This window comes from Mustela nigripes, chromosome 14 (assembly GCF_022355385.1).
Source record: "Mustela nigripes isolate SB6536 chromosome 14, MUSNIG.SB6536, whole genome shotgun sequence".
Taxonomy (NCBI): Eukaryota; Metazoa; Chordata; class Mammalia; order Carnivora; family Mustelidae; genus Mustela; species Mustela nigripes.
The window spans coordinates 7,852,872-7,868,616 of NC_081570.1; the positions used below are offsets into that span (position 1 = coordinate 7,852,872).

At 47.6% G+C, this 15,745-nt stretch overlaps 1 protein-coding gene across 2 annotated transcripts in view; it reads right to left on the reverse strand.

Moving 5' to 3' along the window:
* MTOR (mechanistic target of rapamycin kinase) overlaps positions 1-11,313 on the reverse strand; it is a 126,310-nt gene extending 114,997 nt beyond the window's left edge. The window contains exons 1-6 of one of the 2 annotated variants that reach the window (XM_059375478.1): positions 11,216-11,313; positions 8,266-8,441; positions 7,630-7,738; positions 6,680-6,912; positions 4,376-4,576; positions 3,413-3,547 (exon numbers count right to left, since the gene is read on the reverse strand). In XM_059375478.1, the coding sequence (XP_059231461.1) occupies positions 3,413-3,547; positions 4,376-4,576; positions 6,680-6,912; positions 7,630-7,738; positions 8,266-8,427 (840 nt within the window). In that variant the 5' untranslated portion in view covers positions 8,428-8,441; positions 11,216-11,313. Of the gene's footprint in view, positions 1-3,412; positions 3,548-4,375; positions 4,577-6,679; positions 6,913-7,629; positions 7,739-8,265; positions 8,469-11,215 lie in introns of both variants that reach the window. The other variant, XM_059375479.1, reaches the window with a different exon arrangement.
* Positions 11,314-15,745: the final 4,432 nt, after the last annotated feature.

Consider the following 15,745-nt stretch of genomic DNA (forward strand, 5'->3'; position numbering starts at 1 on the left):
AGTTCGGAAACACTCACCTCCCGCAAGTCATCTTCTGCTCGTTCCTCTGCTGTGGCGTATGTTAGGTCTTGAGATTTTCCAAGATTATATCACTCTTCAACACCCCCTACCCTTTTTGGCCATATCCGCTTTCTTTCGATCTCTTTCATGGTTTCCTTGACTGGCTCTGTTGCAACTCCTATGAAGTCATGCATGAGATCTGGTCACAGTTCTCTCCAGCCGGAATGTATTGTTTCAGGCTGGATGACATTTGGGGCTTTTTCGACAACAATGGCATTTTCAATGGTGCGATCCCTCCAGAATTCCCATCAGCGTTCTCCTCCGTAGTGTTGACAATCCTTTTCATGAAGTACCATGTATAATGAGCCTTAAAGTCATGACCCAGATCTGGAGGCTGAATTAGAGACGTTGTATTTGGGGGCAGGTAGGTGATTTTGATGGCTGGTACTCCCGGGGTTCTGGGTGGCCAGGGATGTTGTCCAATATTACAAGAATTTCAAAAGACGGTCCCTTACTGGCACGGTACATCTTGACTTCAGAGACAAAGCAGAGTTCTTGTGGTGTTTATCTCTTCCCTTCAAAGCTCCAGGGCTAGCAACTTATAGATAAGGGCCGTCCTGATCATAAAACTAGACTATGTTGCACAGTGAGAGAATTAGCCTGCCACTTCCTGCCTGGAATCCTGGTGCTTGCTTCTCCTCCTAATAAATGTCCTTTGTGGCATTTTCTTTTCCGGAGTAAGACACTTTCGTCTGCATTAAAGGCCTATTCAGGCACATATCCTTTCTCTTCAGTGATCATCTTTATGGCCTCTGGGAACTCATCTGCTGCCTCTTAGTCAGAAGCAGCGGCTTCTCCTGTTATCTGGACTTTTTTTTTTTTTAAAGTCAAACCTCTTTCCAAACTTATCAAACCATCTTTTGCTGGTATTCAATTCTCCAGCTTTCGGTTCTTCACCCTCCTTTTGCTCTAAAGTTGTCAGATAATGATTTCCCTTTTTCTTGAATCATGTTAGTCTGGGAGTGTGCCTTTCTTATGGCAATCCTGTACCCACATAAAAGCTGCATGTTCAGTATGAGATAAAAAGAGATTTTTCAAAAAGCACATGATTTTTGTGCCCGTTGGCATAGCTGCAGCAACAGCTTCACGGATTTCCTTTTCCTTTTTTGCAACAGTCCTCATGCTGGATTCCTTTGTCTTGAAACGGAGGGCAGGCACAGTTGCAGACCTTAATCAGTGTCCCGCAAGCAATTCACCTTTCTTAGAACATCATGACTTGCTTCTTGACTCTCTCACTAGTGGCTCTTGGTCCAGTTCCATAGTGTTTTTTTTTTTAAGATTTTATTACTTATTTATTTGAGAGAGAGAAGGATCACAAGTAGACAGAGAGGCAGGCAGAGAGAGAGGAAGAAGCAGGCTCCCCACTGAGCACAGAGCCCCCAGGGCTGGATTCCAGGACTCTGGGATCATGACCTGAGCCAAAGGCAGAGGCTTTAACCCACTGAGCCACCCAAGTGCCCCCCGGTTCCATAATGTTATTCAAGGTTACGGTACTGCACTAAATGTGACGGAAAACACAGGAGAAGTGCGACAGGGCACTTTTCACGGCGACGTGTTATTTACTGGAAGGGTGAACAGCGCACACAGAAGATGAGCCTCGCACAGCATTTTAGCCAGACATTTACAACTCTTGAGCTCATGGCAACAGCAACAGCAAGTGGCTACAGAACTACTATAGAAGACAGCATGTCACGCAAATTTTATGCAGTTAGGATTTAATATTCATATCTTCAAATTTGTTCACGTTTCTCTAGATTGTGAACGGTGCCGTATGTATTTTGTAAGTGCTGGTGTGCGTAAGTTCAGGTAAATTTCTAATTTGTGTAATAGATTTGTGTATATTTTGTGGTAGGAATGAAAGAGACTAGTATTTACACAGATCTTATGTATTTGTGACATACCTAACTTCTTAGTCAATGTTTCTAGGCTACGTGATTCATCTGTTGGGTTTCCAGATGTTACAAACCTCCAAAAAACTTCCCAACATTTTTACTGAAAAAAAGAAATCCACATATACATGGACCCATGCAGTTCAAACCTGTGTTGTTCAAGGGCTGACTGTATTTATTAACCTCACAGGAGCCCAAGGAGGTGGATGAGATCCCCGTGAAAAGCAAGGAAAATGAGGCTAAAGGAAGTAAAATAATGTGCCCAAGTCACACAGTAGAGAGAGGAGCGAAGATTCCCAGCTAGATTCCTGGGTCCTACACACACAGCAGCAGGTGCAGCCCCACACTACAGCACGGCCATTACCAAATGACCTCCAGGTCTATTAAAGCAAGAAGCCCAAGGGCAAAATTGCACACCAGCTCACTCCCCGGAGGCGGACTCGTGGACAGAGCTCTACTCCCACATATATCCTGCATCCAGCAGACTGACACGGAAGCTACACCATGAGTCTACACTGCCAACACCGGTGGAGCTCACCACCATCACCCGCCCAGGCCACTTCAATAGGCCCCCAGGCAGCCAGGAGAACCAAACCCCCAACTACAAGCAGCGTAGTTGACCAAGGGCCCCTGCTGTGACTCTGAGAATGTCACCATGTTGGTGGCACGGCCGCACCTGCCATGGGCTGGCTGCCTCTAGCCAAGGAAAGCACACGGGAGCAATGCTGGGGCGGGCCTCCCCGGAGAGCCAACTGTGGCCTGAGGCCCCCACGGTGGCCCTGCATGGGAGCCTGGCATGCTTCCAGCCCACTCTCCTTCGCTGTCTTGTGACGGCTCGCCGGCCTCTCCTGCTGCCTCCCAGTTTTTCTCTCCCAGGCTACTTCCCCAACAAAAATGCTGGACTTTTAACCACACCCCCTAACTAGTCTCTTGCTTTCATTCCTGCCCCTGCACAAGCTTGGCCCCACAAGTTACCAATGATTATTAAAAAGAAGGTCCTCATACCACTCCCCAGTATCCACACCCCAGATTTTTGCAGTGAGAATAAAAGCCAGTGCTTACCACGAACCATGAGGCCTCCGAATTTGGCCCCTCCCCTCTCTCCCTTGGTCTTGTGCCCCACCCACATGTCCCTTTTTTTCTGTTTCCCAACCTTGTCAACTCTCTCCCACCTCAAAGCCTCCACCTGGCACGCAATCTCCCTGCCTATTGCAAGGCTCACCCCTCCATGTCCCGCAGGTCTCAGCTCAAACAGCACCACCCCGGCGAGGAAGTCATCCTCTCCCTCTGCTCCCCTCCATCCCGTTACTACCTAGGACTTAGTGCTTTTCTGAAATGACCTTGCTTACTTGCTTATCGCCTGTGTCCCTTACATCATATCCTCGTAAGGACAAGGATCTCGCCTGTCCTGTTCACGGAATGGCATGTGGGAAAGCAGACTCCCTTCTGACATGGCCTCTCACCTCTCCCTCCATGCTGCTGATGCGGACCAACTCGTTGAGGATAAGCAAGGCTCCATGGATGCGATCATCCCGGTTCATGCCCTTCTCCTTGGCCAATGTCTCATCAAACCCTTTCTCTGCTTCTTCAAATGTGTGCTAGGAGAGATACAGAATGTGTTAATTACCCAAGGTCCAAAGGCAGAAAGAACACAGGCCTACCCCGTCTACACAGAGGGTTCTGCGGTGTGACCAGGCCTGCTCAGTGGCTTGTACCAGCAACATCAATGATACGCAGTTTCCAAGTTCTCTCCTTTAATTTAGCTTGAACCCGCACAACACCATGAGGCAGAGACCACGACCATCCCTACTTAGATGAACAACAGAGGCTCCAGGAAATTAAATGGCTTGTCCAAGTTCACACAGCAAATTGTGCCAAGCCTAGAACCCAGGTCTCCAATACCAAGTTCAGGGCTCTCTTTGCAGTATAAGCCCCTTGGTTAAGGTTTTTTGGCACCAGCAAGGAGCACAGGGCTTATGATGCTGGAGGAGAGAAAATCAGCCCTTTCTAAGTATGTTGCTGCTTCTCAGATACCCATTTTTCTATAACTTAAGAGTATATTTTTTATGATTTAAGAGTTTCTAAGTATCATTGTATGTTGCTGCTTCTCAGATATACATTTTTCTATAATTTAAAAGCTCTAAGAAGAGAGCTCTTATAAGTGTTGACAAGAAGAAAGTGAGTCAGTTTAACTGGATCACATTTTCATTCTTAGTGGTATGTAAAATAATGGCGTGGCTACCAACAGATCTTTGCTTTAGAGAAATCCAATGGAATAACTACTGATTCGTACTGAGCTTACGAAATCACTGGAGACCCATGCAAATGTGACGCCTGCTCTGTGGCAAGGCCCCGTGGCAGCCCTTTGGGCCAGACGATGCTGTACGTAACGTGCTCTGCAGGGGGTGGGATGGCCACATGCTCACCCGGTACCACTGAGGCTTCTGCATCTCCTTTGGCTCACGCTGGGTGGTGAGAATCAAACAGGCACGAAGGGCGGCTACGGCTCCCTCTCGGATGGCCTGTTTGGGGTCCCACACGGCCACAAAAATGTTGTCAAAGAAGGGCTGCACTTGCTGGAAGAAGAAGGTGGGGACGCTGATGGCCAGCTCCCGGAGAACCAGAACCTGGGAGAGAAAAGCACACAGAGGACTCTCATCTGTATCGACAGTTTGGTTCTGTCGCGATAGGCCTCTTATCATCCTGGAGCATAAATATGCGTCAGGAGGAGAGCGAACTTGTCCACCCTCCTAGCTAGGAATCTCTGGGGACGTAGGAGTAAAAATAAAATTGATCAAACATCTCAGTGTTCGTTATCCTAGGGTGCTTACAAACCCAGGATGCTCTTCATGTTAGAACATAAGCACTGGGGATGCCTGGGTGGCTCAGTCAGTTAGGCAGCTGCCTTCGGCTCAGGTCATGATCCCAGGGTTTTGGGATCGAGTCCCACATTGGGCTCCTTGTCGAGCAGGGAGCCTGTTTCTCTCTCTGCCTCTGCCTGCCACTCTGCCTGCTGGTGCTCTCTGACAGGTAAATGAATAAAATCTTAAAACAAACAAACAAACAAAACACAAGACCTACAAGGTCTTGTTTAAAAACAAAAAACAAAAAACAAAAAACATAAGCTCTGAAAGGTAGATGTGTTTTATACTTTGTATACTGCCCCACTGACAGCCTAAAACCATCCCTGGAACACAGCATTAATCGATAAGCATTTATTGAATGAACTAATAATGCCATTTGATTTTTAATCTTGCTATTATGTTCATCTGAAAGTGGAAGAAACTGAAGGTCAGAGGCTGCTCTAAATTTCAGAGTCAGGAAGGACAAAGCGGACTTGAACCAAGCTCCATGTATCTGTCCCTCCCCCAGTACGAGGATCCCCCCTTGTGGGGCTGGCTTCTAAAGAGGGAGCCAACCGGAAAGGATCCAAATGACACTTTGATCCCTACCACATTCATTCCTAGATTCCCTCTCTCTCTCTTTTTATTTTTTTTAAAGATTTTATTTATTTATTTAAGAGAGCAAAAGCAGGGGGAACTGCAGAGGGATAGGGAGAAGCAGGCTCCCCGCCGAGCAGGGAGCCCAATGCGGGGCTCGACCCAAAGACCCTGGGATCATGACCTGAGCTGAAGGCAGATGCTTAACTGACTGAGCTACTTAGGCGCTGCCCCCTCCCCGATCCTCTCTCTTAAGGACAGACTCCCTCATCTCACAGCTTGAAAGTCTGCTCCTCCAAACCTGCCTTTTTCAGGGGCGAGCCTCAAAAAGCAGTGGGAATGTTGGGGTACCTAGTTGGCTCAGTCAGTTAAGGGTCCAACTCTTGATCTCAGCTGAGGTCTTGATCTCTTAGTCATGGGTTCAAGCCCCACGTTGGGCTCCACAATGGGCATGGGGCCTTCTTAAAAAAAAAAAAAAAGAAGTGGAGATACACCAAGAGAGGAGGAAAAGAGGCTCCCACTCCCCCAATGCAGAATAGCCAGCGGGGAGAGAGGAAGTCTGGGCCAGGTACTAATCGATCAATAAATGCTTAAAAAACAAACAAGAGGGGCGCCTGAGTGGTGCGGTCGGCCAGCAGCTCAGGCTGTGATCTCCGGGTCCTGAGACTGAGTCCCGCCTCAGGCTCATCCTCAGCAGGGAGGCTGCTTGAGGCTTTCTCTTCCTCTCCCTCTGCCCCTCCCCCGCACTCTCTCTCACTCTCAAATCGATAAATTTAAACAAACAAACAAACAAACAAATAAATAAGACAAGAAAGGCCTGAAAGGAGGCAGGCCCCTGCTCCCAGCGGGGGGGGGGGGGGGGGTGAAGGCCCTGCGGCCCCTGCTCCTCCCCTATTCTTAGTCCCTCCGTTCTCCCAGGGGACAGCACAGGGACCTTGACAGACACTGAGAGGATCGCACAGACAGTTGTCTGGGGATTTGGAAACCTTCTGGCTTGTGGCTTCTTCTCTTGACTATGGCTGAGGGGTGCCTAATGCTTAGGAGGCAATGTTGATTCTAGAAAATCAGAGGTCAAGGTATGCGATGCACTTAGGGCTCCCTCTCCAGCAACAAAAGAGAACTCTAAGTTTTCTCTTCAGATATGGAGCTCAGGGCAAAAAGAGAAAGGGATTCAGGACAGAACTGAAGGACCCTAAGAAGCACAGTGGCTTTGCCTAGAACGTTCCCTCACTGTCTGCGGTTAAGGGACCTGAGCCCGTTGTGGGGGGGCCCCGCCCCACGGGCACTCACAGCGGCGTGTCTCCGGCCCTCGTTGCGGTCGGCGCCCAGCCACTCCAAGGCTCGCTTCACCTCAAACTCCACATACTCAGCCGTAAAAGTGTCGCCTGCCATGGCGAGGCGGCCAATGGCCTTGGATGCCATCTCCATGACGACTGGGTCATTCGAGGGGAGGAGGTTCCGCAGATAGTTCGCGAATCTGCCGATGCGAGTGGCATTTCCACCTTCCACTCCTATGAGGCTGGCTGGGAAAGAGAGGGAGGCCAAGGGTGAGGACGGGCGCGGCCGACCCCAGAGGGCGGCTGCCTGGGCGCGGCCTACCCCGGAGAGCGGCTGCCTGCAAGGAACGCTGGCAAGTGGCCTCTTCCTTCTACTTCGAGCACAGAATGCAACTTCCAGATGGGAAGGATGGGTATAGTTTTCATTGTAAAGCAAAAGACTTGATATTTGTGCCAGAACTACTTACCTAAAGCAAAATAACTTCATTTTAGCACAGATACTTTATTTTCCCAAGAAGAAAACGAGAACGAACTGAGAATGAACAGGAATCCACCAAACCAGGCCCTGGGATTGGCGGACGACATGCTTTTCATCTGTTCGCCGCCTCTCCCTTCCGTTCGTGAGCCCTGCTACGCCAAACTGCTCTAGGGGGACACCCGAGCCTGTGACAAGCCACGTGGGGTGGCAGAAGGGTGGGTGGCTTCTAGTCTCAGCGAGGCCACTATCTGGCCCTAGAAAAGCTGTGCCACAGGTCTCAGACTCTGGATCTGAAAATACCAGCTCTGCCCATGCTGCTACAATTCATCCCGGAATAAGGACACGGAAAGCCAAAAGGCTCCTTAAAAATTCCTTAAATAGATAAGAACGGGGCATCAGTACATAGCAGACACAGGTGCAGTGGACACAAAGCTGAGCCACCCTTTATTCCCAGCTGTTACTCTCACCAGAGACTCCGTCCTTACCTATGGCCAAGATGCCACCTTTCCTCTCGTTGGCATCTGAGCTGGAAACCAGTTCAAAAATGTGATGGTTCAGCTGATCATAGAAGCGAGTAGACTCCTCCTGACTCATCTGCAAAGGAAGGTGTACTCAGAACAGCTTCCGCTGACTCCCTGAAGCTGGGGCAGGGGTGGGGGAGGGGGCAGCTTCCAGGGGGAGGGGGGAGACTGAGCAGCAGCTGGTGGGCATAGCTCAACCCAAAGAGGACAAAGCTGCTGCCCACTTTCACAGTTGTAAACTGTGGCATCTGTTTATGGGACAAACACTTGTCGAGCCGGCGACATCCCGGCGTTCCAAGGACGAACAAGACACCGTCCTGACGTCACTTGAGCTGACTCTCTAGAAAGTCCCAGGCTACCAACTCTCTAAACCCATCCCAACCACTGCTGTCAGATGGAAGGAACTGAAGGTCTAGAATATGCCATATTCTGGATGTGCCATAGAACCATCCAACCGCTGCAAAGGAACCTGGGCGTTCTACAGACAGGAGGGATTAGAGGCCTCATGTTCCAAACCCTCCCTGAGTTGTCAAAAGGAATCTAAACCGCTGCTAGAACATTTGGACCAAACACCCCTGGACGAATCACGGAAGCCCCAACCTCTCGAAGCTCCATGGTCACGTAGTGCTGGAGCTCCTTGGCGGCTTTGGCCCTGATCTCCTCATTCCGGCTCTTCAGGCCACTGGCGAACTGCTGCAGGACGCTCACATTGCTAGACGTGGTGGTGGCTGCGGTGGCGGCAGCGGGTCCGGTTCCCAGCATCTTGGCCTGAGGTTCTTTGGAGAGAAACTTCCTTGAATGCTCTGCATCACAAACCATGGGTGATGAATTTATTTCTTTACGGCCAGGGTTCCTCAATACAGGTCTCCACCCCTCCCAGGGCAGGAAGGAGATCCTAAAAAGGTTGGGAGACCTCACCGAGGAGCATACAGAAAGCCCTGATTTAGTCAACAGTGACTGGCATTTAAGCAGGCAGCATAGGGTGCCTGGGTGGCTCAGTGGGTGAAGCCTCTGCCTTGGGCTCAGGTCATGATCTCAGGGTCCTGGGATCGAGCCCCACATTGGGCTCTCTGCTTGGCAGGGAGCCTGCTCCAACCTTTCTCTCTGCCTGCCTCTCCGCCTACTTCAGATCTCTGTCAAATAAATAAATAAGATCTTAAAAAAACAAAAAACAGGTGGCGTAGCAGACAAGGTAAAACTGTGGGCTGTGGAGCCAGACTACCTAGGTTCAAATCCAGTCCAAAATTACAGGGCGCCTGGGAGGCCCAGTCGGTGAAGCATGTGCCTTTGGCTCAGGTCATGATCCCAGGGTCCTGGGACCGAGCCCCCGCATCAGGCTCCTTGCTCAGGGGGAGTCTGCTTCTCCCTTTCCCTCGGTCTGCCCCCATGCCTCCTCTTGTGCTCTCTATCTCTAATAAATAAACAAAACCTAAAAAAATCATATCAAAATTATATTCTTGAGGAAAATACTTAAAATATCCCAGCAGCAGGGTAACATTACCTAACTCATAGCATTGATGTGAGGGTTAAACGAGTTAATAAATGTTAACAAGTGCTTCGAACAGTGCCAGGCACACAGTGAGTGCTTAGTAATTGTTAGCTATTATTATCACTATGACTACTACTGACACGGCCCAGTGCCAGGCACTAGAGATGGGGAAGTAAAGAGAGAATAAAACAAGCCTAAGGCTGTTCCTTTCCTCAAGGCGTTCAATTTACCTTTTTTTTTTTTTAAGATTTTATTTATTTATTTGACAGACGGAGATCACAAGTAGGCGGAGAGGCAGGCAGAGAGAGAGAGGAGGAAACAGGCTCCCTGCTGAGCAAAGAGCCTGATGCAGGGCTCGATCCCAGGACCCTGGGATCATGACGTGAGCCAAAGGCAGACGCTTTAAACTGAGCCACCTCGGCGCCCCCTCAAGGTGTTCAATTTAAAGAGGGACGTGGATTATCCTATAGCAGCACCGGCCAGTAGAAATACAATACAAGCCACAAGTGTCATTTGACATTCCCTGGTAGCCGTATCAAAAAAGGTAAAAAGAAACAGGAGACATTAATACATTTTTTAAACCCAATATATCCAAAGTATCATTTCAACATGTCATCAACATAAGAGGTATTGATACAGTGTCCATTCTCTTTTTGTCCTAAGTCTCCAAAATCCACTGCCCACGTGGCAATCTCCATGTGGACTCGTCACGTTTCAAGTGCTCTAAGCCACCTGCGGCTGGTGGTGATTGTGTTGGACAGGGCGGTTCCATAAAATAGGAGTACTTGGAACTGTAGTACTTGAGCTAAGAGACTGACTAGTTCCTGAGATCAGACATTCATTCCTCAATTAGGGACTATCCCTTCCATCACGGGGCCTACAATCTAGGGGGAAAGTGGCCAAAATAGGGCTCAGCCCAGACTGCCATGGGAGTAACATATATATCTAACCTAGGGATGTCCTCAATTCTATTAGAAAATCAAATTGTCGGGGCGCCTGGGTAGCTCAGTGGGTTAAGCCTCTGCCTTCAGCTCAGGTGATGGTCTCAGGGTCCTGGGATCGAGTCCCGCATCCGGCTCTTTGCTCAGCAGGAAGCCTGCTTCCTCCTCTCTCTCTCTGCCTACCTGTGATCTCTCTCTTTCTCTGTCAAATAAATAAATAAATCTTAAAAAAAAAAAAAGAAAATCAAATTGTCAAAATTCTTATTTTTGAGAGTATTTGTGAGATGCAGAGGGGGAAAAAAGAAGACACCAGGTTGTAACTGGTTTTGTAAAGCTATTAAATGCTCCAACGCCAAGAAGAAGACTGCAGAAGGAAATGTCATCCTTCAGGGGAGAGGAAGCTCAAGGATCCCTGATGAGAAAACTGACTATGGGGTGTGTGCCCGCGGGTCTGCGAGGACCGGGAGGGAGGCTGGCGGGGAATTCTCTTTCTCAGGATCTTCTTCACAGGGTCTGAGACCCACAGGCCCACCTGCTCCAGCCACAAATCAATGAAGGTACTGGAAGTCAAATATCCCAAGAGTCTTAGTGAGGGCTTGGTGAGGGCTTGTGAAGTTAAAGTTGGGGTGGCTGAAACTGGGGATGGGGGCGGGGAGGGCAGAGAGGATGAAACCCAAGGATGGAACCCAGCTCAGCTCCGGGGACCGGGTCCTTGAGAGGTCCGCAGGGGGCGGACCGAGGGGCACACACCGACACTGCCCCTCTCTGCGGCCAGTCTGCAGGTGGCCAGGAAGAGGGGGCGGGCGAGTGCGGGGCATGGAGACCCAAAGGCGCCCCGGCAGTACCGGGGCTGCTGGGCCGGCCTTCGCGGCGCCAGGGACGCACGGCTGTCTGCAAGGCCCGGGGGGCTCCTGGGGATCCGGGAGGAGGTGGGTGCTGCCTCGCCGGGCGGGGGTCAAGGGCTCTGACAGCGCCCAAGCCCGTGGGGCCGGTACGGAGAGGACCCCACGTCCCAGACGGGCGACTTCCCGCTCCCCCCCACCCCCACCACGGATCAGGCTGACCCTGGGTCTGGACACTCCTCCGCCTTGGAGGGGTCGGTGCCAGGCCCCAGACTCACCGCGCGGCCTCGGCTAAGGCCTCAGCTGCCGCCACCAGCGAGGGTATCGCCGCTTCAGGCCCCCGGCCCCACCACCCGCCTTCCCTGCTGTCCTCTAAACCGGGCGGGAGGGAGGGTGGGTCCCCAGCTCAGAGAACCAATCGGCAGGCTTAAGAAGAAGATGGACTGGAATGCAGACCAATAGAAATGAAGGAGAAGTGAGGTTTAGGGACCCGGCTTCTTTAGGGGGCGGGGACTGTTCAAATAGACAAACCACGCGGCCAGTGACCAGCGAAAGGAAGCTTACGTCAATGCGGTTAAACCAATGGGTCTTGGGTTGATTTCAGTCACTTCCACGCGCACATCCGGTGCATCGCTACTATGAGTCCCCTCTGCATCTACGCTGTGGCGGCGTGTGGCCCGCGGTGTGGGTACGGTGGGATGGGACTCAGAGGCTGTGCGTCCTGCCCGCTTTAACCGGAGCGTGAGCGACGTCTGTGCCCTGGGATTACCGGAGCGCAGACCTAGAACTTTCCGACTGGTGCTTCTCATGCCCCCGCGATTTCTCTTTTGTTAAATGCAGTCTGCATCTTAAACCGTTTTTAGTTAGAATTTCCCGGTTTTCCAAAATTACCTAGTTCACAAGATCTTTCGCGGGAGACCATAACCAAGTTTTAGCTAAATGATCTTCTCCCAAATAAATAATTTCCAAATAGCATCACTTAAAATCATCCTTCCAGGAACACCTGGCTGAGTCAGTTGGTGAAGCATGGGACTCTTGATTTCTGGTGCTCAGTTCAAGCCTTGGGCTAGAGCTAGTAAAGCTTACTTAAAAAAATAAAATAAATAATTCTTTCAAACAATAGCAAAAATAGAATTTGACTACATCTCTCTCTCTCTTTTTTGCCACGGTTATTATAATAACAAAAATTCCTCAATGGCTTTTAATAGGGGTCTGATTAAATAAAATACAATACATTCATCTTAAAGAAAAGGTATGGAGCCATTAATCATGGTAATGTAGATTAATATTTGCTGAGAAGGAAAAGGGTTCACGATTTATTAAAAAAATACAAGTTATACAACAATATTAGTATAATACACCCCTTTATAAAGCATTTATATATTCCTTAGGTGTCTATATTCGCAGGAGGGAATATACAACTAAGACGTAATACTACACGGAGAAGGCATACTTTTTCCTTTGTATGTTACCATCAGCTACTTGTGTAATACAAAGTAGTATCTGGTGAAGATATGTAAGTTTCCAGAAGTTCTAAAGTGCCAAATTAAAAAGGTTTGGCAATACCCTGTGGCTAACAAAATGCTTTGGCAGGGGTGCCTGGGTGGCTCAGTCGTTAAGCGTTTGCCTTCCGCTCAGGTCATGATCCCTGGATCCTGGGATCAAGCCCCACATTGGGCTCCCTGCTCAGCAGGAAGTCTGCTTCTCCCTCTCCCACTCCCCTGCCTGTGTTCCCTCTCTCACTGTGTCTGTCTCTGTCAAATAAATAAAATCTTTAAAAAAAATGCTTTGGCAGATTCTTTTTAAAATTTAATTTAAGGTTACTACTTTAGGTTTAGAATCTTTTCATTGTACTACTTATTCTCTGAAATAATTGTCCCTGAAATAATTTCATATTTTCCACTTGTGTTCAACATCTCTATATTTAATCATCAAAAATTTAAAAATATATAATGTGTTCCCTGTTCAAATCCAAAATAAATAATATTTATCATGAAAGGTCTCGCTCCACTCCTGGCCTCTCACTATTTTCTTAGTTCTTATGTATCCCTAGAGTTTCTCTGTGTAAATATAAGCAAGTATAAATGCATATACTTATGTTCCCCTTTCATTACCACCTACACTGTTTTGGACTTCAAAAATTTTTAGTAGATCTTGAGGTGCCTGGGTAGCTCAGTTCGTTGAGCATCCTACTCTTGATTTGTGCTCAGGTCATGGTCTTGGGGGTCTTGGCATCATGGGATCAAGCCTCAAGCAGGGCTCAGTGCTCAGCATGGAGTCTGCCAGTCCCTCTCCCTCTACTCCCCCCCCCCATTCTGTCTTTCTAAAATGAATAAATAAATAACATCTTTTAAAAATTTTTAGTAGATCTTGGAGATATTTCTTAATATATAGAAAGTTAGCTTATTCTTTTGTTGTTGTTATAGCTGCATAGAATCCCATCACATGGATGTACCATAATTTATTTTTCCAGTCCTCTGTTGATGGACACTTGTGTTGTTTCCAAATTCTTGCTGTCATTAATGATGTAGCAGTGAATGTCTTTGTACATATGTAATTTTTTCCCCTGGCAGCTACACCAAATAAACATTCAGAAATGGAAATACAGGGTCAGGATAAATGCATATGTAGTTGATGGACAACATCAACTTGATCTCTATAAAGGAGATACTGATTTTCATTTCCACAGGCAATATATAATATTTTTATCACCCTGAGATATAAGACCCTGTTTTCTTTTCTTTTCTTTTCTTTATTTTAAAGATTTTATTTATTTGACAGAAATGACAAGTAGGCAGAGAGGCAGGCAGAGAGAGGAAGGGAAGCAGGCTCCCCATTGAGCAGGGAGCCTGATGTGGGTGACCTGAGCCAAAGGCAGAGGCTTTAACCCACTGAGCCACCCAGGCGCCCGTCTTTTTTTTAAATTTTATTTATTTATTTGACAGAGGGGAGTTGCACGAGTAAGGGGAGCGGCAGACAGAGAGAGAGGGAGAAGCAGAGCAGGGAGCCCAATGCTGGGCTCAGTTCCAAGACCCTAGGATCATGACCTGAGCTGACAGCAGACACTTACCTGACTGAGCCACCCTGTTGCCCCAGGCCCCGTTTTCTAATTAATGATCAAAGATGTTTTTGTAGCAATAGTAATCAATGCATTTATAGGTCTCTTTTCAGTTTACAAAGAACTTTCTTATGTTAAATAATAGAGAATATTTATTGAGCACTTACAATATCAGGCATTTTGGTGGATATTATCAAGTAGCAGTTAAAAGCAAATTGGAGTGTAACTGAATCTGAAACTTTGCTCCAACACTTACTAGCTATACGACCAGGACTTAATCTCTTTGTACCTATTTCTTTATCATAAAACTGAAGAGATTATAATGTGCTTACCTCTATAGGCAGTGTTGTGAGGTTAAATGCTAATACACATTAAGGACCTAAAACACTCTGTGACACATGTGGACAGTCGATAAATGCTATCACTTATGCCTGAACACTTCTGTGAGACAGGTTGTCGTGTTTCCACTTCATACTTGAGTAAACAGACATAGAGAGGGATTGGATCATAGAATTGATGAGTCGTGGAGCCAGGATTTTGAAACATCTGCTTCTTCCTCTTGTCCAGTTTGGCAGCATAGGACACTTGGGTCTGGCCAGCTCACGAGAATGTGCTGGGTGGCAGAAAAGCTAGTCAACAAGAGAGGGGGCCTGTGTGTAGGTACGGGGCTGGCTTCATGGCTGTCTGAGGCCGTATTGCTCTGTCTTGAAATTCTTAATGACTTTTAAACAAGGGGCTGAACGTTTTTATTTTGCACTTGGCACCAAAATTATGTAGTCTGTCCCAGGTACATATACGTGTACTGTAACTTTCACCATGTAAATGAGGTATAGCATATCACTTATAAATAATAATAAAGTGCACATGCTTTTTATTGCAAATTCCATACGGCAAATCGAGTCTAACAGTATGCTTGGGGGCGAGCGGATATTGCATAGCCTCTCTAGGCTGCAACTGACCGATGTAGTTCTGATATGGATGTTGGTTGATATTTTCTTTCATGTCCACTGCTATTCACAACATAAGAGCTACAGAGCTGACACACTTTTAAGTTTAATCTGCATTGTTCACTTATCCCTGTCACTTTTTAAGTCCAGATGATCAACAAAACAATTAACAAGCATCTGCTGATCCGTGTGGTATAAATACTCCCACTATGGCAGATTTCAAGCTACCGACGGATGTCCCTGAAGGGAAAGCTGGGAAGAGATGAGCATATCGTATTTCCACAGACGTTAACAATCTGAAGCACATAAATGGTAAAATGGAGTGAAATAGTAAAAGTAATGAGTTTTGTGAAATAGTAAAAGTAATGAGTTTTGTTACCTTTGTTTGTAATATAATTTATCTCATAAATTTGTATAATTTAATTTTTAATAATGGCTGTGCTTAATGACCAGCTCAGAAAATTCCTAAAAATTTAACACTTGGCTCCCTCCAGCCGAAACAAACTACAGATATGGACCATAAGCTTCCAGAAGGCAGGCAATGAAGACACGGAGCTGGCCACGTGGTAGAGTGGGAAGGAGGGCTGTGAGTAGGTGAGTAGTAACCTTAGACTGTGGATAAAGACGCAGGCAGGCCAGTATACGGCAAATGGTAATTGCACAATAAAAGAGGGGAACTATTGCTGTTGTGATTATTACTGGAGCTAATAATTTCTTGAACTTCATTTTCTATTTCAGAGCTTCGTTTCCCATTTAAAAAAGTGGGAGGTAATCATACCTTTCTCATCGTCCTCAATGTGCTC